This window comes from Benincasa hispida, chromosome 9, assembly GCF_009727055.1.
Source record: "Benincasa hispida cultivar B227 chromosome 9, ASM972705v1, whole genome shotgun sequence".
Classification (NCBI taxonomy): domain Eukaryota; kingdom Viridiplantae; phylum Streptophyta; class Magnoliopsida; order Cucurbitales; family Cucurbitaceae; genus Benincasa; species Benincasa hispida.
Genome location: NC_052357.1, coordinates 78,013,386 through 78,037,641, shown reverse-complemented (window position 1 = coordinate 78,037,641; position 24,256 = coordinate 78,013,386). Strand labels below are relative to the sequence as shown.

Sequence of the window (24,256 nt, the reverse complement as noted above, 5' to 3'; positions counted from 1 at the left end):
CCTCACCTTTGAAGAACCTTTCTTCTAGTAATCCCTCGTTTGAGCCACGAACAAAACTCTTTCCTCCCGGATCTCCTTCTTCACACACGGACACTACCAGTCGAGAACCCTCTGTATTCTCTTTTGGGATTAAAGAATTCAAGCAGGAGTTGTGGGCTTTTCTTGAATCCTTGGAAGAGGGAAGGAGAATGCGAGGATGAGAGGGAAGATTTCTCAGAGAACTTTTCTTTTGGATTGTGGACTGATCGAGAAGATGATCCCCTCAACTTCTTTTATCACTTGTTAGTTTTCTTTGAGAGAATGTTGGGATGGAGTTATACTCCTCCATTTTATTAATTTCAATAATTAATAAGATAATAATATAATATATATATATATATATATATAATATAAAATAACTTTATTACATATATATATTATATGTCATATAAAATATAACATATATCCTATAGTTGTATATTGCATCAAATACAATATAAACTATAGATTTTGTTCTCTCTCAACTATACATGACATTTAATATAAATCATATTTATATTAAATCCATTTATATGAATCTCATCCATATAAATGATATTTGGATCATATCCAAATATTTTATTCCTCTCAATATAAATTATATTTATATTTAATTGCATGAATCTCATTCATATAATTGATATTTGAATCATATTCAAATTCCTCTCATAATGTAACAAATAAATTATAATTAATTATATCATATATAATTAATTCCCTCAATTAATTTGAACACTTCAAATTAATCCAAAGATTAAATCCCTGTTAAGCTACAGTGGGGATCTTATGGACCTGTATATTGAAGCTCCAACGGTACTCGGATAAATAATTAAACTATTTAATTAAATTACCCAACATCCGTTAACTTCCGGTCACTCCACTAAAGACCAACAGTTGCACTCTTCGCACTACAGATAAATTTCTGTGTCCACTGGATATAACCAATCAACAGTGCGATGACCCTTCACAAATTGCTCGTAAGTACAGCTAGACCAAAATACCATTTTGCCCCTGTAGTTACATCTAACTCCTTAAGTACCACTAATTCCTTTAATGAACAATAAGTCATACTCCCACTATGACGAAGTCCTCTCGAGCCAGGAGAGGATATGGCCACTATGTTCAAGACCCGAAATCAGTCCTAAGGGAGCAATTTATCTACTTACCCCTGCATGGAGGAAGAAGTGAATTTCGTCTTATGTAGCTAAGTTCTCAGCTCCTCAGTCAAACGAATCCCCAAAATGGTATGCTTGTTGAGTTAGCAATCTGGCCACTCTCACCCATACAAATTAAAAGACCGTCTTCATGAGCAGAAGTTCACAACTCACTCAGGGTCGAGGTCATGTCACCTATGGTCATCCTAGTGAAATGTAAGTCTCTATTATTAACGACGTTATATAAAGAGATTAATCATTTCATGGTCCAGTCTTATACAAACTCTTTGTATAGGATACCCCCGCTCACATGTCTCCACATGAATGATCAGGATCATATCATTTGTAGCACTTTGCAACACTTGTAATACCTACAAAATGGGTCGTATCCGTAGTGTCACCAGGATAAGGTACCCAGCCTTATCCATCTACTACAGACCATTTAGGTTATTATTTAAATAAGATCTACTTATATGTCTCTACATACTTGTTTAAATTACATGAAATAACCTCGGATCTTAGTTTATTGGATTGAGTATATGTTTATAAAATAAAACTTATTTTATTAACAACAATATATTTATACAGAGTTTTCAAACTACGAGATTACAAGGAGATTTAGAACACCATTTCAACACATAGTCAATTAATTAAATAAAATCCTATGTTTATTTGCCTCCACCTCTCAAAATTAACTAATTCCTTATGAATCTGATTCATTAAAAAAAATCATTATTTAAATCTTATTCAAATATTTCTCTCTTAATTATAGATCGAAACCATAATTAACCATATCGTGTTAATCTCATCAATATGCTATTCCATCAATTGATTTGAAAAATTCAGATCAATCCTCTTATATTTCCTTTATTGAGCTGTCGATGGGACCTTATGAACCTATAAATTAAAAGCTCTAAGGACATGAGATTAATTGATTAAACTCCTTTAATCCAATTAATCAATATTCATTAACTACTGAGCATTCCACTAAAGACCGATAGTTGCACTATTTGCACTGTAGGTTTATTTCTGTGTCCACGGATATAACCAATCAACAGAGCGATGATCCTTCACAAATATTTATGACTACAATTGGGTCAAAATACCGTTTTACCACTCCCGTTACATCTAACTCCTTAAGTACCCCTAATTCTTCTAATGAACAAACAGTTTATAGTCTAACTATAAACTAACACCTCTCGGGTCAATGAGAGATTGAGGCTGTTGGGATTGGTGTCCTAATTCTCCTGGAGTTTCGTTGTTTTGTAAAGATACACATTGTTTGATGAATAAAATAATTGTTATTTAATTCTGGCATTTATTCATATCCAATAAACAAAGCTCAATGGCTATCTTATGTGAACTTAAACATGTATATGTGATATACAAGTGGATCATGCCTTAAGTGATAACCTAAATAGGTCTGTAGTATAAGGATTAAGGTGGGATACCTGATCCTGGTAATACTACGGATACGGCCTACTTTGTAGAGGTTTGCAAGTGTTGTAAACTACTACAGATGGTAGATCCTGACCATTCATGTGGAGACATACGAGCGGGGGTGTCCTATACAAAGAGTTTGTATAAGACCTGGACCACAAGATGATTAGACTCTACATATAACGTCGTTGATACTAGAGACTTACATCTCACCTAAATGACCATAGGTGACACGACCTCAATCCTGAGTGTTTTGGGAATTCCTGCCTTTGATGGCGGTCATTTGATTAGTATGGGTGAGAGTGGCCAGATTGCCAACTCAACATGCCTACCCTTTTGGGGACTTGTCTAATCTGGGAGTTGGGAACTCAATCCACAAGATGGAATTCACTCCTTTCCCGAAGCAGGGATAAGTAGAGAGATTGCTCCCTTAAGGGCTTATTCCAAGGCTTGAACATAGTGGCCACAGCTTCTCTTTAGAAGAGAGGACTCAGTCATAGTAGGACTTTGACTTATGTTCATTAGAGGGATCAGTGGTACTTAAGGAGTTAGATGTAACTACAGGGGCATAATGGTTATTGATCGAGCTGTACTTACAAGCGATCTGTGAAGGGTTGTCGTACTTTTGATTGGTTAAGATAGACACATAATATATATGTGGTAAGGAGAGTTCAGCTATCGGTCTTTAATGGAATGTCTGGCAGTTAACGAATGGTGGATCCCGTAACTAAAGAGTTTAGTCAGTTATTCACGTACCGTTGGAGCTTCGAGCTACAGGTCCATAAGGTTCCCCTGGTAACTTGGTGACGGGAAATTAGAAGTCAATTTTACTCGACAACTAAAATCCCTTGGACGTGGTATGCGATGCATGTTCCTAAGACATGCGTTGATAGTCATACGTCGATGGTCATCCATTGGAATGAATATGCGTTAATAAATGTATGCAATGACCATGCGTCCTGTCACAAGTTTTCTTGCGCTCACGCCAAGTATAACGCGAACTCAAGTTTTTGGGGTAATCCAAGGTCGAACACAGGGACTTGTAGCTATATGTATGCGGTAATGTGCATGCGGCGGTTTTAAATAAAAGAATGGAAGGGAGGTTGCTAAGTTAACCCTACTCCTACTCCTATCTAACAAACAACGCAATGAGAATATGTATGAGAGGTAGAGATACGACAACTCTTGACATGAATAAATGAATGGGAAAATAGATAAAATTCGGAGATGATTTCATTGCAACCCTTAAGAGTGACCGCAAGGGCAACCTTAGTCAACGCAAGCCATGCGATCATGTAACACACATACAATAGTAAACCACCTCTCGGTGCGAATGCTATGGCTTCTAATGCTAGAACGCATGCGATATATGCGATAAGTCTATAGAACCTACACATAAGCCTCTATTCTTATTTATGCAATGACAAAGTGACACACACACAAATAAGGCGACCGCATAATATCATACCTATTCCTAGGGTGCATGCGATGCAAGTTATCAAACGAAGCTTATCTCTAAGTTCCCTGTTCTTGCCTATGCATTCCAATCCGCTCTCTCGAGTCTTAGATTTAGGTTTTAGGCTACTCTCCCAAGTATGCCTAAATTATGAATGATGCGCTCATAGGACAAAGTAACCACATGAACTTGGCTGACCTAAGATTATTCCTATCTCTATGCATACATTGCTTAATGCGACCAACCACTTATCCTCCCAAGCAGTTGGTTGTTGCTGATTTTACTCATAGACAAGCATTGCGTTAGCTTATAGACAGGCGTTGCCGTAGCTTCACACTAAGCAAATAAGGTTACTCACACACTCACGAAACGCACACCTCTTGGTGGTTTGCTACATGCTTCATATCCCTAATCCACATGACTAAGTATGCGATACCTAAGCAATCTCACTAAGTGTTGCAATGAAAGTAAAGATGCTAAGTAAAGAAGATGGAGATGGAATTGAAGGAAACATAGAAATGTATTGAATACAAAATGTATTATTCCTTAATCACGAAATGTATACAATACAATATAAGAAAAGAAAGGAAAATGAAATGACCGGCTGGAAGCAAAGACTTGCTTCCAGCGAATGTGCGTCAAGGCTACCAATGGTGCCATGGATGGGTGGTGGAGCTAACTCTCTCGAGATCTAACTTCAGTCGAAGGCTCCGGTCGTCACTCGAAATGGATGAAAGAGGTGAAAAACTCTCAAGCGTCTTCTCACGCATTTTGTCTGGATCGTAGGGAAAACCATGGGTTGTAGGGGTAATCCCTGGATAACTTGAATTTCTGCTCATCGGCTTCTATTTATAATGCTTGGGTCACCGACAGCATTAATTGGACTGCTCTGAGTCTGACATTCAGCGCGTTAGTCCTTTCTGAACCTCTGCCACTAACGGCGTGGTAGGTGAAATGTCAACATCATCTTTTGGTTTTTCTCGAGGTAGATGCATTGATGCGTCCATTCCACCAACCTTGCGTTGATCCCATTAGTATGTGTTGTCGTGTAGCCGCAGTCATTTAATGACCGCATTCGCTTAATACCACAACTCTACACGATGACCGCAATCGCTAGGCGAGTGCAACTCCCATGCAATGGACGTATACGGTTGATTACCGTAACATCCATGCGTTGATCGACGTGTTCGGCCTTGCGATGGAGTGTTTCTCCACATGTGGTCATTTATGCAGTGGTCCAGTTTCCACCTTTGCGTCCATTTCCTGTTTTAGCTACAAAAATAGAACATTGAATGCATAATAATGCAAAATAACAGGTTAGCTGAGATTCAACATGCTGATCGGCACAAGCTCACTTTCACGTGAATTCCTATCATGATTGGCGCATATTATGCTTAACAATCTTCATAATTCTAAGTAAAAGGTCTAAGATGACATGCATTTCTGCATGTCATCATAGCTCAATGGATTCAATTGAGGATCAGTTCTTGGTGTTGATTTGAAATGTTTAAATTGACAAGAGGTAATTTGATTTTATTTATATGATCGATATGATGTATGAGATACATCTAGTGGAGGATTAATGTAAATGAGATTTACATTAAGTACCATAGAATAGAAAAAAAACTATGGTTTATATGTTTCATGAGATGAAATATTAAAACTATAGGTTATAAATATAGTATGATCAGTTGATTATCATTTATATTTATAATAATACTAATTATTGGATAATTAAATCTTTTTCTAATAACCAATTGAGTGGGAGGTTATTGGTGGTTCATGGTAACCGTGAGATAAAAAGAAAATGGTTTTCCTAATTTTAGTAATTTTTTTGTCAAAATTGATTTTGAGATTTCTCTCTCGGAAAAAGAATCTCACGAAGCTTGTCAAGTAAATACAGATTTACTAAATGACAGCTTGACAAAAAGTAAATGATTGTGTAGTGTTTGTAGGCGACAGACACGTTGCTAAACGATGAGCTAAACGATCGCTTAGCTTTTGCTAGACGATTGCTTAGCTTTTGCTAAACGATTGGACATTGACCTATACATGATAGGTCCAGTCTTCTCCCACTTGCTCAATCGTTTACACGATTGTTGATTCCTCCTTCGTCTGTCTCATTCTAAGTCCAAACAGAGTCCACCTTCTAGATTCTCACATCGAGAATACCAAGGTAGCCTTCTTGGTGGTGTCATACTCAACTCGATGCCATCAAGATTCTGTGGAGGTCGTTCGTGTTGTTGAGGTGTTCGTGACCGAGACGGTCACAGAGGATGAGTGTGTGGTGTTCGTGCTGTGTTGCGGTCGTGTTATTTGAGCGTTCAAGATTGTTGTGGTTGAGTGTTCGTGATCAAGGAACGTTACTACGAGTCTTCAAACGTGCGTAGTGATTTATCCTTGATTTCTTATTGTATCATGTTGTAATTTCTGTAATGAATGCATAATCATTTGTTTATGTGTACGACTGTAATTTGTAATGTTCATATATGATTGTAATTTGGAATGATCTATTCCGCTGCTCATGGAAATCGTCATGATCTATTTCCTTCAGAGGCCTCATTGTTCAAGACCAGAAACCAACTATTAAGGAAGCAATTTATCTACTTTCCTAAGGAATGGGAATGAGTGAATTTCATCTTGTGTAGTTGTGTTCCCAGATCCCTAATCCGATAAATCCCCAAAATAGTAGGTTTATGGAGTTAGCTATCATGGTCACTCTCACCCATATAGATCAAAGGATTGTTGTCATAAACAGGAGTTCACAACTCATTCAGGATTAAGGTAAAGTCTCCTAAGTGAAATGTAAGTCTCTTATGTAACAGTGTTATATAGAGAGTTTATTCATTTTGTGGTTTGGTCTTATACAAACTCTTTGTATATAATACCCCCGCTCGTATGTCTCCACATGAATGATCGGGACCATATCATTTGTAGCACTTTACAACAATTGTAACATCTACTGTTGGGATTGGTGTCCTAAATCTATCTTGTATTCTTGTAGTTTGTAAACTTTGTATTAACAAATTGTTATTATTAAAATAATTATTATTTTATGATCATGTACTCAATCCAATAAACAAAGATCCTAGGTTATTTTATGTAATTTAAACATGTACGTAGAGACATATAGGTGGATCATGTTTAAATGATAATCTAAATGGTCTGTAGTAGATGGATAAGGTTAGGTACCTTATCCTAGTAACACTACGGATACGACCCGCTTTGTAGATGTTATAAGTGTTGTAAAGTGCTACAAATGATCTGATCCTGATCATTCATGTGGAGACATGTGAGCATGGGTATCCTATACAAAGAGTTTGTATAAGACCGGACTATGAAAGGACTAGTCTCATTATATAACACCATTAATTGTAGAGACTTACATTTGAAGGAAATCAAACACGAGGATTTCTATGAGCAGCGGAAGGGACCGTTCCAAATTCCATTCGAATTGAACACTAACAATTACAGTCTTAAAACGGAAACTAATAGGTCATGCACAACTAGAAATTACAGCATTCTAAACAATGATACAAGGGCTAGAGGATGCATACCTTTAAAAAATCATTCTTCACAAATCCCTCGATCAATCTATAAACGTCCAAGAACAGCACTCGAACGTGACGAACAGAAACTCCAACAACACGACCACGAACACAATGAACGACCAATAGCTCCTCGAACCCAATCGAGTCTAACTCGATCCACGAACTGAGTGAGGACGCCACCATAATGGTTACCTTAGTATTCTCAGTGTGAGAATCCAGGAGTTGTGGGCTCTGTATGATCTTGGCTTGAGAAAGAGACTGGAGGTCTACAATCGAGTAGACGATCGAGCAAGTGGGAGATAATACACTGTCTATCGTATAGACGATGTACTCGATCGTTTAGTAAATAACAGCCTATCGTGTAGACTTAGCCACTCGATCGTGTAGCAACGATCAATTGATTAATTATTGTATAGCCAAAGGTAAGCGATCCCTTAGCTGATCGTGTAGTCTCTTAATAGCTATCGCTTAGTGAAACTCTTTCACTTGATAGTTTGTCTCCGTGAGTTCTTTCCGAATGAAGTAACTACTAAAATTGGAAAAACAATTTTTCTTTTATCTCACGGTTACCATAAAACTACCAATAACCTCCCACTCAATCGGTTATTAGAGAAAAAGAAATTAATTATCATATAATTAATATATTATAAATAAATATGCTAACCAACTTATCATTTTATATTTATAACCTATAGTTTTAATATTTCATCTCATGAAACATACAAACCATAGTTCTTTTTCTATTTTATGGTACTTAATGTAAATCATATTTACATTAATTCTTTCATTTGATGTATCTCATACATCACACCAATTACATCATTATAATTGAATTTCCTCTTGTTTAATTTGAACACTTCAAACTAACCCCAAAATTTGATTCTCAACTTGAATCCATTAAGCTACCAAGGAGACCTTATGGACTTGTAGCTTGAAGCTCCAACAGTACGTGAATAACTGACTAAAACTTCTTTAGTCACGAGAACCACCATCGCGTTAACTGTCGAGCACTCCACTAAAGACCGACAGTTGCACTCTTCTCACTATAGATATATTTCTGTATCCATATCAACCAACCAATAGTGCGATAACTCTTCACAGATCGCTCGTAAGTACAGTTTGGCCAATTTACCGTTTTGCCCCTGTAGTTACATCTAACTCCTTAAGTACCAATGATTCCTCTAATGAACAATAAGTCATAGTCCTACTATGACTGGGTCCTCTCTTCCAAAGATAGAGTCTGGCCACTATGTTCAAGACCCAGAATCAGCCCTTAAAGGAGCAATCTATCTACTTACCCCTGCTTCGGGGAAGGAGTGAATTCTGTCTTGTGTAACTGAGTTCCCAACTGCCTAATCAGACAAATCCCCAAAAAGCTAGGCTTGTTGAGTTGGCAATTTGGTCACTCTCACCCATACTAATCAAAGGATCACCCTCATAGGCAGGAGTTCCCAAAACATTCAGAATTAAGGTCATGTCACCTATGGTCGTTTTAGTGAGATGTAAGTCTCAGTTATCAACGACGTTATATAAAGAGACTAATCATCTCGTGGTCCAGTCTTATACAAACTCTTTGTATAGGACACCCCTGCTCGCATATCTCCACATGAATGGTCAGGATCAGTCTATCTGTAGTAGTTCACAACACTTGTAAACCTCTACAAAGTGGGTCATATCCGTAGTGTCACCAGGATAAGGTATCCCTCCTTTGTCTTTATACTACAGACTATTTAGGTTATTACTTAAGGTCTGATCCACTTGTATATCTCATATACATGCTTAAGTTTACATGAAATAATCACGGATCTTTGTTTATTGGATATGAGTAAATGTAAATAAAATAACTCTTATTTTATTAATAACAATGTGTACAATGTTTACAAACTACGAGACTCTAGGAGAATTAGGACACCAATCCCAAAAATATTTTCACTAGGATGACCATAGGTGACATCACCTGAATCCTGAGTGAGTTGTGAACACCTACCTATAAAGGCGGTCCTTTGATTTTCATGGGTGAGAGTGACCAGATCGTCGACTCAATATGCCTACTATTTTGAGGATTTGTCTGATTGGAGAACTGGGAACACAGCTACACAAGACGAAATTCGCTCCTTCCCTAATATCAAGTAAGTAGATAAATTTCTCCCTTAAGGGCTGATTCCGGGGCTTGAATAATGTGGCCACACCTTCTCTTGGCCTGAGAAGGATTTGGTCATAGTTGGAATATGACTTATTGTTCATTAGAGGGATCAGTGGTACTTAAGAAGTTAGATGTGACTCCATGGGAGAAATGGTAATTTTGGCCCAGCTGTACTTGCGAGTAATTTGTGAAGGGTCATCATACTGTTGACTGGTTATATCCAATGAACACAAAAATATATCTATAGTGCGAATAGTGTAGTTATCGGTCTTTAGTGGAGTGACCGGCAGTTAATGGATGTTGAATAATTAATTAAATTAAATGAGTTTAATTAATTATTCAAGTACCATTGGAGCTTCAATCTATAATTCCATAAGGTTCCTTTGTAGCTCAACAGGGATTATTGAGAATTAATTTTGGATTAATTTGAATTGTTCAAATTAATTTAGAGAATTAATTATATGTGATAGAATTAATATAATGTATTTGATACATTATAAGATAAAGTTTATTTTGAGATGAATTAAATATTTGAATGTGATTCAAATACTAATTATATGGATGAGATTCATTTAATTAAATTTAGTATAAATGTGATTTATACTAAATACCATGAATGATTGAGAGAAATAAAAATTATAGGTTATATTGTATTTGATACAATATAAAAACTATAAGTTATGTGTTATATTTTGATATAACATATAGTTACATATAATAAGTTAGTTATTATATGTACATATATATTTATTTTTTATTAAATGAAATTTGATTTAATTTAATTTTTTAAAATTAAAGGGAGGGAGTTACAACTTTCATCCTCTTAATTTTCTCTCAATCTATCTTGAGGTGAGGGGAGTTACATAAGTTTTTTCTTCTCTCTCTTGCTTCTGAAGAAGAAAAGTTCTCTCTGGAAATTTTTTTCAAAGAACACACAGAAGAATTTTGTTTTTCTCTTTCTCTCAAAATTATTTCCCTCTTCCCAAAATCTCAGCAGAGCCCACCACTCTGGCTTATTCTCATCCCCTAAGGAGAATACAGGAGGTTCTCTTGTGGTAGTGGTCATTTAAGTTGCTACGGGTTTTTGGAGATAGAAGAGTTCGTGATCGAATCGAGAGAATACGTGAAGACCTTTTGACTTCAAGGGTAAGTGGTATTTATTCCCTAATTCCCTCTTTAGCATGTTGTAAATTTTTCTGATTATGCATAATTTGAATGTTCTGTAACTTTATTCTTAAAATAAAATTAGTACGATCTCGCTTCCGCAATGGATCTCACAATTCCTTCATCTACAAAGTGGGTCGTATTCGTAGTGTTACTAGGATACCCAACCTTATCCATCTATTATAGTCCATTTAGGTTATTACTTAAACATGATCCACCTATATGTCTCTACATACATGTTTAAGTTTCATAAAATAACCTTGGATCTTAGTTTATTAGTTTCAATTAATGCGGTCTAATTGTCAAATAAAATACCTCTGATTTTATTAGATAAATAATTTGTTTAACAAAACTACAAACCACGAGATACACTAGATTTAGGACATCAATCCTAACAACTGAGGGACTACAAGCTAGTGTATGGAGCTAAGAATTTGATCCTGATAGGATACACCGACTCTGATTTCTAAACTGACAAGGATTCTAGGAAATCCACGTCAGGATCAGTATTTACCCTGAACGAAGGAGCTGTAATATGGCATAGCATCAAGTAAGGATGCATTGTAGATTCCACTATGGAAGCTGAGTATGTAGCTGTTTGTGAAGTAGCAAAGGAAGTAGTTTGGCGTTTCTAGGCGATTTAGAAGTGGTTCGATATGGACTTGTCCATCACCTTATACTGTGACAACAGTAGGGCAGTAGCTAACTTTAAAGAACCTTGCAGTCACAAATGAGGAAAGTATATTGAGAGGAAGTATCATCTCATATGGGAGATTATGCAATGAGAAGATGTGATCATCATAAAGATCACCTAGGAGCACAACATTGTTGATCCATTTACGAAGGCTCTCTCGGCTAAAGTGTTCAAGGGTCATCTAGAGAATATAAGTCTACAAGACATGTACATTTTATAATCTAGGACAAGTGAGAGATGTGTAATGAGTATATGATGTCTTAGTTTAGTATTTATTTGCCAGAATCCCACCCTTTGGATTTTGATATCATGTACAACCCACTGGCTAGAGTTTTTGTTCAAGTGGGAGTTTGTAGGGTTTTATGCCCTAAAACTCATAGATGGTAAGTGTTATTAATTGATCATCATCAATAAAGAGTTATAGATGTTATTTCAATAAATGTTATTTTTTGTTGTTTTTTTTTTTTTTTTTTAATAACCCTAAATCCAATAAAACAACATCCAAGGTTGCCCTATAAGTCTTGAACTATATGTAGAGACATATAGGGATCAATGTTCAAAATACAACCTAAAGGGTTTATAGTATAGGGATAGGGTTGGGTATGTTATCCTGGTAACACTATAAATACGGACCACTTTGTATTTGATACAAACACTATGTCCAACACGTTCGTGTAAGTGACATGTGAGTGGGGGTATCCCATGTAATGAGTTTACATAAGACTAGACCGCAAAATAGTAACCACTAGATGCGAGTGGAGGCTTCAAGATCGTTGGAGGAATCGTTTGTTGGAATATTGAGAGGATCGTTCTAGGAGCTTGGGAATCTACAAAGGTAAGAATGATTTTTTCCTTTCTCTAAAGCATGTTATTTCACATGTTTATTCTACACATATTATGTTTTAGTACACTGATCTTGTTTATGTAAAATTTGATTAGTAGAATGCAAGACGTTCACACGCCTCCGCTTAGGATTCAAATCCCATCATATATAATATAACATTAATACTCCAAAACAAATTAATGAAGATTCAAATTAAATCAACGAATAGTAACAAGTGCATGAATGTTGATTTACTGATAAATTTTGTATAATGAGTGGTAAATTTGATATGTCAATTCTATAACTGACTAGTCTGCTAAATATAAAGTATACCAGTTGATTGATAGTTAACTAATACACTAAACATAAAGTATATCTAGGGGTGTTCAAATAACCCAAACCTGAACAATCCGGACTACCCAACCCAAATTATAAGGGTTGGGTTAGTATTTTGGTAGAGTTGGGTTGAATCTTTTCTACTTTTTTTAGTTGGGTTGGGTCTAGAGTTGAATAAAAAAAATTGGGCTGACTCAACCCAACCTGAATTATATATATATATTTCTTTTAGAATTGGTGATTTTGTGAATTCTTTATATTTTTCTTTTAAGAACGTTTCTTTTTTTATAAAGTTTGTAAGAGATATTATAGACATTTAGTATGTATGACTTTAGCTTTATGAAATTAGTTATTAGTTGGAGACCATGTTTGAATCATTTAGGTTGCCAACTGGACCAATCCGATCCATATACGCCCCTAAGTATATCAAATAAGCATATACACGATGAAACCACCAAAAATAGTAAAATTGGAATAATAAAAAATTGAATTTTTTTTTTTTGTTATATTTATTTTAAATGATAAAACTGTTGAAAATATTTTCAAATATAACCAAATAGATAGACAAATAGATTCAAAAGTTTACTCATTTTCCTATATTTAAAAACAACCCTTTCAAAAACCATTACTGAATTTACAATATATATAGATATATATGTACATTTGTTATTTCGCAACTACGCCTTTTATAATCACGTTGACCAACTGCAAGTGCATGAGATTCCGCGTGGTGAGGAAGATGGAGAAGGGAAGAACAAGATTGCATCTCGTTGACTACAGTTCTTGTTCTGTAATTCTCTTCAAACTCACCAATGGCGTCTCGGAGCTCTCTTCCAGTCCGGACATTGACGATCTCTCTCAGCTTTCTGCTTCTCTTTCACTATGTCCACTGTTTCAACTTCTTCGGCATTCGTCCAGTGGATTTCAAGAAGGTCAATTCAAAACTTCTGATGGATTCATTAGATTTACGTTTGTTTATTGGATTAGAGTTCGAAATATAGCGAAGTATGTTGTAAAGGGTGTTTTTATAATGATTAAGGTTTTATGCCGCCGAGGTGTTTGAGAAATTGTCTGAGAATATGTACCGATTCTTCTTTTTTTTTTTTTTTTTTTTTTTTTGCAGGGGGATGACTTGAAAGTGAAGGTGAAAGGATTAACTTCTACAAAGACCCAGTTGCCGGTTTCGTATTACTCACTTCCGTTTTGTCGTCCCGAAAAGATTGAGGACGATGCGGAGAATCTCGGAGAAATTTTACTTGGTGATCGAAGTCAAAACTCCCCTTATGTGGTAGCTTTTATATCCATTCTTAAGATTATACAGAGTCCTTCTAGTTTTGATGTATTTTTTATGTTTGTATTGTCATTATCAATCACAAAAAGGTTCCATAGAAAATGATAGCAAAGAGCTTATTCAATTATTAAAATCTGTGGCGTTTTCAAGTTTATGGCGTTGTGTTTGCAGGCCAAAATGTTGGAGCATCGGCTGTGCAACATAATATGCCGGATTGAACTTGACAGCGAAGGAGCTGAAAAGTTGAAAAAGAAGATTGAGGATGAGTATATGGTTCAAATGTATGAAAGTCCTTCACCTAGCCAGATTAGACTCTTGGGTATTATGCATTTTTTTAATGAGTTTGCCATGCATTTGATAGGATTCTTGATAACCTCCCTTTGGTTCATCCGATTAGAATATTTGAACATGAGTCTCCCCTTGCTTATCAACTTGGATTTCATATGGGGCTTAAAGGGTATTATTCTGAGGCAAGTTTTCTCATTTTGTATTGATGAACTTGCAGTGGTTGTATGATATTTGAAAATGCTCACGTTTGTTTCTCTATGCTCAGGAACAAGCTGAAAAATACTTCATCTACAACCACTTGTTATTTACCATCAAGTATTATCATGATTTACGAGCAAATTCTACTAGAATTGTGGGATTTGAGGTTAAGCCATTCAGGTTTTCCCCTTTTCTCCCTCTCTTCCATCCCCCATTTGATTAAGTTCAAATCTTCTTATCACCGCTCTGGTGCTTAGCCAAACCTTACGTACTGCCATCCATGCTTTGCAGTAGAGTTCTTATATGTTTATGATTTTACATGACTTCTTCTCTATAACTTTTGGATGCCAAGCAGTATCAAACATGAGTATAATGGGAAATGGAAAGAAAGGAATACCCGTCTATCAACTTGTGACCCAATCTCAAAAGTTACGGTTATTAACTCCGATGGTCCTCAAGTGGTTGAGGAAGGCAAGGAAATCATTTTTACTTATGACATTGAGTACCAGGTATGTCTTAATAGTTAATTAGAACTGTATGATTGCATTTTATATCCAAATATTCTTCAGTTGTTAGTTGTTACCAGAGCATGAGTATTATCCCAATTATGATTTTTTTTTTTTTTTGGGTGCTTATTTCCTTGCATTTTGTTTCTTTGCTGCTGTATCGCTTATTGTCAAATACCATCAGGTCAATCACATAGTTATTTGCTTTTCACCAATAACATGTATTATTCTTCCTAAATTGAAGGAGAGTGAGGTCGATTGGCCAGCAAGATGGGACGCCTATCTTGCCACAAGGGATGACCAGATGCACTGGTTCTCTATACTGAATGGTTTAGAGTCTATTCTTGTGATCTCTGGCATACTGGCAGTAATTGTGTGGCGGATTCACCGTGATATTTTTAACTACAACGATCTTGAGACCCAAGATAGAGCCCAAAAAGCGACAGGTTGGAAACTCATCCACGGGGATGTTTTCAGGCCACCATGTAATTCAGATCTCCTTTGCGTCCATGTTGGCACTGGAGTTCAGATTCTTGGAATGATTCTTGGCACTATGCTTTTGGCCATCCTGGGACTCCTCTCCCCTTGTAGTAAGGGCGATCTTATTACAACCATGCTCTTGCTTTGGATCTTCATGAGCCTCTGTGCTGGTTACGTGTCTGCCCGTCTTTACAAGATGTTTAACGGTTCAGATTGGAAGAAAATTGCCTTTAAGACAGCCTTCACATTCCCTTCTGTCATCTATATAATCTTTTCCCTGTTAAATGCTCTCTTATGGGCTCAAAAATCATCTGTAGAAGTGCCATCTTGGGCAATGTTTGTTCTGCTCCTTCTATGGATTGGAATCTCTGCCCCGCTTGTCTTTGTGGGAAGTTATGTTGGATTCAAGAAGGAAGCAATTGAAAAACCTGTGAAGACCAACTCACTCCACAGGCAAATCCCACGTCAGTCCTGGTACATGAATCCGATCCCTATTGTTTTGATCGGAGGGATACTCCCCTTTTCAACCGTCTTCGTCGAGTTGTCCTTCAGCCTTACTGCAACTTGGCTAAATCAGTTTTATTGGTTCTTTGGCTTCCACTTGCCGGTTTTTGTCATCCTCACTGTCACTTGTGCTGAAATATCCATCATGCTTTGTTATTTACAGTTATGCAGGGAGGATTATCGCTGGTGGTGGCGATCGTACATAACATCGGGCTCAGTTGCTATTTACCTCTTCCTTTACTCGATTTCGTACTTCTCCAAGTCCCTGGAGATCACAAAGCTTATTTCTGTGTTGTTGTACATAGGATACATGTTAGTTGCTTCATATGCATTCTTTGTGCTGACTGGTACCATTGGATTCTTTGCATGCTTTTGGTTCACAAGAGTCATCTATTCCAGTGTGAAATTTGATTAGCATGGTTTTTCTTCCTTATTGCTTTCTCTTTGATTTTCCTTTCATTGTGTACTAAACTTGAGAAGCTAAGGGTTTTTGTAGTTGAAAGATCCTGGTACTTAATGCTTTTGACATTCATATATTGTTTGAACTGTGAACGGTGAAACTTAATCACTAGCATTAGCAGGCCAGAGCCAAAAGGATGGGATGCTGGAAAAAATTTAATTAGTTAATAAATATTTAATAATTGAATAGAAAATGAATAACATAGATCCCGTAACGATTTGGTTTTTTAATTTTTGTTTTTTTGAAAATTACACTTAGACACTACTTCTTTTACCTCTATAAATTTCTTCCTTTGTTATCTACATTTTATCAATGGTTTAAAAAATAAAGTCAAAATTTAAAAACAAAAAAAATATATTTTTTAAGAATTTGGTTTTGGAATTTGGAATTTGGTTAAGAATTCAACCATTGTACTTGAAAAATATACATACCATGGTAAGAAATTGGGAGAAAATAAACCTAATTTTCAAAAACAAAAAATAAAAAGTAAAATGGTTATGAGAGGCCATAGGTATTCAAGTAATTTTTTTATATATTGAAATTTATGATTATTTATTTATTTTTCAAAATGACTAAATAACAGGGAAAAACTTTCACTTAAATATATACACACACGACAAATTAACGAATAGGATATTTAGAAATTGATTGTTTATACATAAGTTAATTACAATAGTATCAATATTATTAAAAAAAATTACTATAATATTACCATTATTAAGATTGTGTTTATTTAAAAAGTAAAATATGACCGTTGGAACCATGTAGCCCATTGAAGTTTTTTTTTAATTTGCATTTATATTTGGTATGGCTATTAATTTTCTATCCTAAATTTTTAATTTATCAAATTCTACCTTAAATTTTGATGTGATACAAACTATTTTTATTTTCCTTTCAAAATTCGGTGCCGTCTGTACATTGTATGGTCCGCCTGTTCACTAATCTTGTTTATTCATTTTACATAGAATAATTTTGAAATAGGAAAATTTTTATTGTTATTATAATGGATCTACATGCAAATTGCAATATTATAAAAAAGTCTTTTCCTAAAAAGACAAAAACGAAAACAAAAATAATTTTGGAAGAAATTGCCGCTAATTACCAATCTAGCTTAGAACTAATTTTATCTCTCATACGATTGTTATAAATTTTTTAATAACAATCTAGTTCCCGAGTTCCCGAATCAAAATGAATAACTTTTTTTCCTAAACATCAAAGTAAATTAGTTAATGTGAATAACTGAGAATATATATATATATATATATATTAAAATTTGGGATTTTTTTACACGACAAGTTTTCAAAGTACTTACCCCTTTAGTAATCGAGTTGGATTCTCTGGAGATTATCAATATCCTAAACAAAGATAGTATAGATTTATCAGAAATGTTGAATGATGATGAGGATATTCTTTTCCTCACTCCTCAAACGAATGTTTTGAGATTTTCTTTTTGTAATAAGGCTCGTAACAAGATTGTTCTTGCCCTTGCAACAGTTTAAGCGGATATTTTTTTTTAGTGTCTCTTCTCTCAGGGGGTCAAAAAGAGTTTTTGTTTTGGTCATTTTTTGGATAAGATGTCGTCCGCTTTGTCAGCCGACTCAGCCTGTATTTAAGTTTTTCACCAACTTTTTAATATATTTTCTCTAAAAAAAAATTGGGTTTTTTTTACACGAAATTAAAGGGGGGCGTTTTAGTCAAAGCGAAGGTAAACAGAACGTAAAAAAGCCTTGAAATTGAGGATAAAAAGATAATTTGCTACCATTTCAAAGGACGTTGAAGGATGATGAAAGCGCAGACTCCAACTGTAACTACCATTTTCAGTGCTCTCTTCTTCTTCTTCTTCTTCATCAGCCAATTCCCGCCTGTTCTCTCCTTCACTCGATCACAATGCAAGGCTTGGCTTGTACAATCAATTCCCACCGATATGCCGCAGCTTCAGCTGGTTCAAGGCGTCCTCTCTACTCGTAAATCTAATACTCATTTTGCCATTTGCATTTCAAATTCATTTGATTATTTTGTTTTTTTTGCTCCAATCATCTCGGTTTAGATCCCTAGAAATTTTGACCTAATTCTTAGATTTGTTGGATTATCAGGAGATGTGTTCGTATGGTTAGCTGGGAACTCGACGCAGCGTTTGGATATTATTGCTCAGTATTGGGAATTACTAGTTGGTCCTAATGATTCCCGATCGGGGGACTATGGATACTCGATTGAGGATTTGAAGAAATTTGGGGCCAGTAAAGGTTATGATGTTTATTCAGCCATAGAGAAAGCTGCCGATCGCAATGTCAATGTCAGGTAGATTGAATGTGGGTTTGGTGTTGCTTTGATAATAATATAGGGTTGGGAAATAGAAATGGTTTAAATACAAATGATTATCTGCTCTGGAGTTTACCTTACATACTGTAGTATTAAATTATACTTGGTAGTTCAAAATATGCATATTTTACTCCTTGAAGATGATAAGATCAATATGTAAGTTTTAAGAGTTTTAATTGCTTATCTATTTGAATGATGAAACAATTTATGGTTATGATCTATAAGCAGACTTTTTCAAGAAGAAGATATGCTATCAGCAAATAATCATGTAATTGCTTATCTATTTGATGGTGGAAATTTCGGATCTGACCTATTTAAGTAAATAATTTTGAAATTCTTCATTATGTTTATTGATTTGAGAACTTTTCATTATGTAGGCTGGTATCTCACTCGGGAGTATATCCTAACTATGTAAAAGAACCAGCTGACTTAGCATCTGGAAGACCAAACGTGCAGAATGTAACTTTACTACTCGGTGATTGGTATGGGTCAGGCATAGTCCATTCCAAAGTTTGGATATCTGATGATAGGGATGTGTATATAGGGTCTGCAAACCAGGATTGGAAATCTCTTTCACAGGTAAGCTGATACTGAAAGCACTTTTTATATCAAGAATTTACCTTCAGCCACATTATTAGTTGATTAGGAGGCTTTGAAACAGGTAATGGAGCTTCAAATCTTTGATAGTGGTTTTTATTTATTGGTGAAAAGTATAATTCTGATTTCCCGGGCACCCTTTTCGAACATTGTCATTGAATTCTTTGGTTATATTTAGTATTGGTCACACACACACAACAGTGTTAATGAAATTGAGTCTTAAGCTTGATGCCACAATCACTTGATGGTTTTAGGTGAAGGAACTCGGAATATATCTTGCTGGCTGCCCAAGAATAGCAGCTCATGTGAAGGTCTACTTTGACAATCTATTGAAACTTGCATTTCTTAATCACACGGATTATACAAGAACAATATTTGACCACCAGTGGCAGACACATAGAAAAGTTCCTTGCTGGTCATATTTTATTGATCCTGAGTCTAGATGCAGGCAAGTCCAACAATTCTCGTTTTCCTTCATTTTTCAGAAGAATGTACTTTTGTGATTTATTCAATATTGGCAGTAGATTCCTTTTTTCTTCCTTTTTCTGAGTAGTTAGATGCAAGGAACTGAGGATTTTTTCTTCTGGCTCCTGAAGGAATGCATATATCAAGAGCCACTTATCAAAAACGTTGCATGGACCTTCTAATAATTGTAATCTATCATCAATGCATCTTAGGAGGTTGGAATCCTTAAAAAAAAACTTCCTTCCCAGGGAACAAATCAATTTAAGCCCTGGTGGTAGCCAATTTATGTAAAATGTATGTTGTCTTTCGAAAAAGGCCCCTGGTTGTATTTGTTACTCCCATAGTAAATGATCTATTTAATAAGGTTATGTTATTTTAGATGAGAAACACAGTGAAATCGGTTTGTGACTGGCAAATATGGAGAGAATAATATTGAAAATGAAAAAAATGGCAGTAAAATTTACAAATACAGGCCAATAAAATCCATTTCCCAAATCCCCATTCCCTATAGATATAGCGCAAAGAATTTTGAGCTTATATTAAATTTAGTTTCTTGAAATATATCAATGTTTAGCATGTGAGGATAAATATAGATATAGTTTGTTTTCCTGTAATCAACTTCACTTTTTTTTTCTTCCCTCAAGTTGGTTCAAATGTACATGGAGAAATTTAAGGATACTTGAAAACACAATTACAAATTAGACGTACCGATATGTTTGTATCACTGGTATTTAATTTGTTTTGCTTAAGTTAAACATTTTCTCTGCCACATTCCTCTTCGTGCAATCTAGGATATCCATTCATATGTGAAGTTTCCAATATGCTCACTGTTAACATTGTTTGGTACTGTTAACCATTTTGCAGGTCACCGCTTCCACCGTATATGAAGTTTCTCCATACATTAGGATATCCGTTTATTTCAGATCCTTACACACTCAAATTATCTATCCAGACTCCTGGGAGCAGCTTATCAACGTTGCTGCCTTACTCTTGCTATGTCTCTTTCGCCCCTCCAGAGGTATTTGGCAATATTGTCACCTTTTTGTGCTATTTCTCTTCTGGAATACGAAGTTTAAACTAAAGTAAGTACAATGCGTTAAGGGAAAAGGAACAAAACCTGAGTAAGGTGAGCCATGCTATAAAATATTAGCAAGTAATGTATTATAAATTCATTATTAAATTCATATGATATATGAAAAATTAAGAGATATAGTATTTAACCACGTACTAAATTGAACAATCCAATCAAATTAAACCTGATATAGATTTTGAGAAGTAGTGAAGTGAATTGATCGATATTACAAATTCTTTTTATGAAATATTAGTTTAACATACAACTTTGAACTTTAGGTGCGAACCCAATTTACTGTAGTTAACTATTATCATTTTGTTACGAATTACTTCGACTTCAGTTCAAGTAAAATATTGATCTTCTGGACTTCTGTCAGATTTTTATGTCAATTAGGCATCCTATAAACCCATACTTCCCTGCAAAATGGTTACCAGGATGAGGATGTAAGATACCTTTACATCCTTATATACCAGAAATTAAGACATATCCATAGACAAACGTGGAATTCAGACAAAGCCACAAAACCAACACCAACTAGAAGTGTTTAGAAGAAATTAATATAAAGAATTCGGTTTAGAGGAAAAGTGGAAATGCATATCACATGTTTGTGGCCTGTATGTGTATTCTGGGTGCCGTTTTTCTTGGTATCCATTGCTTGCTGTATAGGCCGAGAGATAATACTGTTTTTGAAAGGTGGTGATGCTCAGTTGTATCAATAGCTCCAGTGGGTGAACAACTAACAGGTCTCCATTTACATTTAGGGAGTGTTTGAACCCCAAACTTCAAGTGGGTAGAGTGGGCTGTTATAGTCAGCACACTCCATGTTTGGGGTTCTAATAATACTAGTTGGTGTTTTCAACTATTATAACCTGTAGTTAACTACAATATCACTATTTCAAATCTCTCTTTGCTAAGTGTTTACTATTTCCTACTCACCTTCTCTTTCCTTCTTTGTTATAGTATTTACTATTTCCTACCTAGACTAAGATAGTCTACACTCCAAACACAAACTATTATAACCCAAACCAAAATAATCATAATAGTATGCATTCCATATACAGACTATTATAACATATAAACTATTATAACCTACGAACTATAATAACTATTAATTATAATAATCAACTTAACACCCCAAACACCTTGTTAGTTTTAGATAGTGTACCTCATCCTCCACTTTAAAATCATTTGCAGTCCACAGCTATTATTTGGCAGGTACCAATCTGACGAACAGGCATGGTCAGATACAATTAAATCTGTGAGCAGTGGAGCAACTGTTAGGATTAGTACCATGGACTGGCTGGGTCAGTCTCAATTTACCACACCCACAATTTACTGGTCGTCCTTGTCTTCTGCAATATCAGAGGTAAATTTATCCGTGACTTTTCCTGATTGCTTCTGCGGTTAATGTTATAATGCACTCCCATTACTGTTATTAGAAAATGATGTAGAAAAAGGGCTCAAAGTGGTTAAATTACAAGGTTCTAAACTTTCATGTTTGTGTCTATTTGGTCTCTAAACTTTAAATTTGTTAACATATTTTTAAACATGCAATTTTGTGTAAATAGGTCAAAGACCTATTGGACAATTTTTAAAATTCATGGATCTATTAGACAAAAAATTAAAAGTGTAGAATTTTATTAGACAAATATTCAATTTTACATCTAATAGAGCCATTAATTTTTAAAAAGTTCAAATATGTTAGAGACCCATTAGACACAAGTTTGTTAGTTTCATATACTAATTTCAAATATGTTCTAGTTGAGAGAGTTATTAAATATTTTTTAAAGACAAGGACTTTAAATACAAAATTGTAAGTTTAGAGATCTTGTATATACTTTTTAAAGTTTAGAGACCTGTTAGACACAAATTTAAAAGCCAACGACTAAACTTGGAATTTATCGAGACTAGTTTTTAGGTTGTTGATCTTACAAAAACATTTAACAGACGGAAAGGTATGCAATAGTTGAGCATTCTTGAGACTAGTAATGTCAAGTATTAAAATTATGTGAGGCCGTTTGGTATTCACTGCATCCTAACCCCAACCATTTCTAAGTTTCAATACCGAGGTTTCTTGTACAATCTGGTAGAAAAGGGCTTTCATTCTAGATTTTAAATCTTGACAAATCCATTTATCATTACAGGTCGTCTTCTCAAAAAATGCAACTGTCAAGTTATTGGTATCATATTGGACACATTTTGTTGAGAGCACCGATCCATACCTCAAGTCTCTCCTCTACTCAAACATCCTCTGTAACTCTTCAAAATTCAATGATTGTTTTGGCAAAGTTGAGATCAAATACTATGTTGTTCCCGGTTATAATGAAACGGGACCGGCACTTTATCACAACGGAACGAGAACGAAAAATGCATATCCAAGTTTTACTAGAGTTCAGCATGGAAAGTTTGTAGTTAGTGATGTTAGAGCACACATAGGAACAAGCAATCTTGGATGGGATTACTTCTATGTAACTTCTGGTGTCAGCTTTGGAACATACAACCCAGCTATTGTTAAGCAGGTTCAAGAAGTGTTTGATGCTGACTGGAATTCTCCTTATACTGTTCCTGTTAAAACCATACAAGATGGCCCTACATTTTCCAGCTGATCTGCACTTGAATGAAGGTTTGGTGGAACTACAAATGAACAAGCTACAAAATCATGTGGTTTATTTAGTATAGCTCTTCACTAGCCTGTTAGTGTTATAGATTCAATTTAGATGTGTTGTGTTGAAAGGATGACATTCCATTGTGTGTTTTTGTAACTAAAATAGAGCTGAAAACACCTTTAGTTTGTCTAGAATTAAAAGTTATTCGAAACTAGTAAAAGTGAGTCTGTTTGGGCAAAGTGCTTACAATTTTTTTTTTTTTCACTTGAAAACATTTCTTTTAATACTTGAAAAGTTCCTTCCAAGCAGATAAGACTTCCAAAATAAGTGATCGAGTGGAGCCAATTGGCACTCTTTAGTTTGTTTTAGATGTAAGTTTTCTAGTTTGTCATATTAGAATTGAAAGCTTATTTATATGGGGGAAAAAGTTACCTACCGAACAAGAATAGTTTTGTACAAATTTGAAATAATTTTGGACTGACATGAGAAGATTTTTTATTATTTGAATTCTTAAAACAAAATACAATATTTTAACCAATTAAATTATGTTCAGATCGATAAATTATAACCACCAACGTGAATATAACTCAATTGGTTAAGATATCGTGTTATTGACCTATGTATTAGAGAGTTAGATCTCTACTTTACATGTTGAACTAAAAAAAAAAAAGAATAAAGAAAAGTTAGCACA

At 35.1% G+C, this 24,256-nt stretch overlaps 2 protein-coding genes across 2 annotated transcripts; both read left to right on the top strand.

Annotated features, from left to right (window-relative positions):
- The first annotated feature begins 13,466 nt into the window (after positions 1–13,466).
- LOC120085128 (transmembrane 9 superfamily member 9-like) lies at positions 13,467–16,548 on the top strand. The gene is made up of 7 exons (XM_039040991.1): positions 13,467–13,711; positions 13,903–14,067; positions 14,242–14,351; positions 14,432–14,540; positions 14,624–14,736; positions 14,912–15,065; positions 15,307–16,548. Exons 1-7 carry the CDS (start codon positions 13,592–13,594, stop codon positions 16,459–16,461), a joined length of 1,926 nt encoding a protein of 641 aa, XP_038896919.1. The 5' UTR covers positions 13,467–13,591; the 3' UTR covers positions 16,462–16,548.
- Positions 16,549–18,227: 1,679 nt separating this feature from the next.
- Positions 18,228–23,804, top strand: LOC120087354 (phospholipase D Y-like). The gene is made up of 7 exons (XM_039044344.1): positions 18,228–18,470; positions 18,600–18,804; positions 19,203–19,404; positions 19,677–19,870; positions 20,752–20,905; positions 22,161–22,325; positions 23,104–23,804. The coding sequence occupies exons 1-7, from the start codon at positions 18,287–18,289 to the stop codon at positions 23,563–23,565; spliced, it is 1,566 nt and encodes a 521-aa protein (XP_038900272.1). The 5' UTR covers positions 18,228–18,286; the 3' UTR covers positions 23,566–23,804.
- Positions 23,805–24,256: the final 452 nt, after the last annotated feature.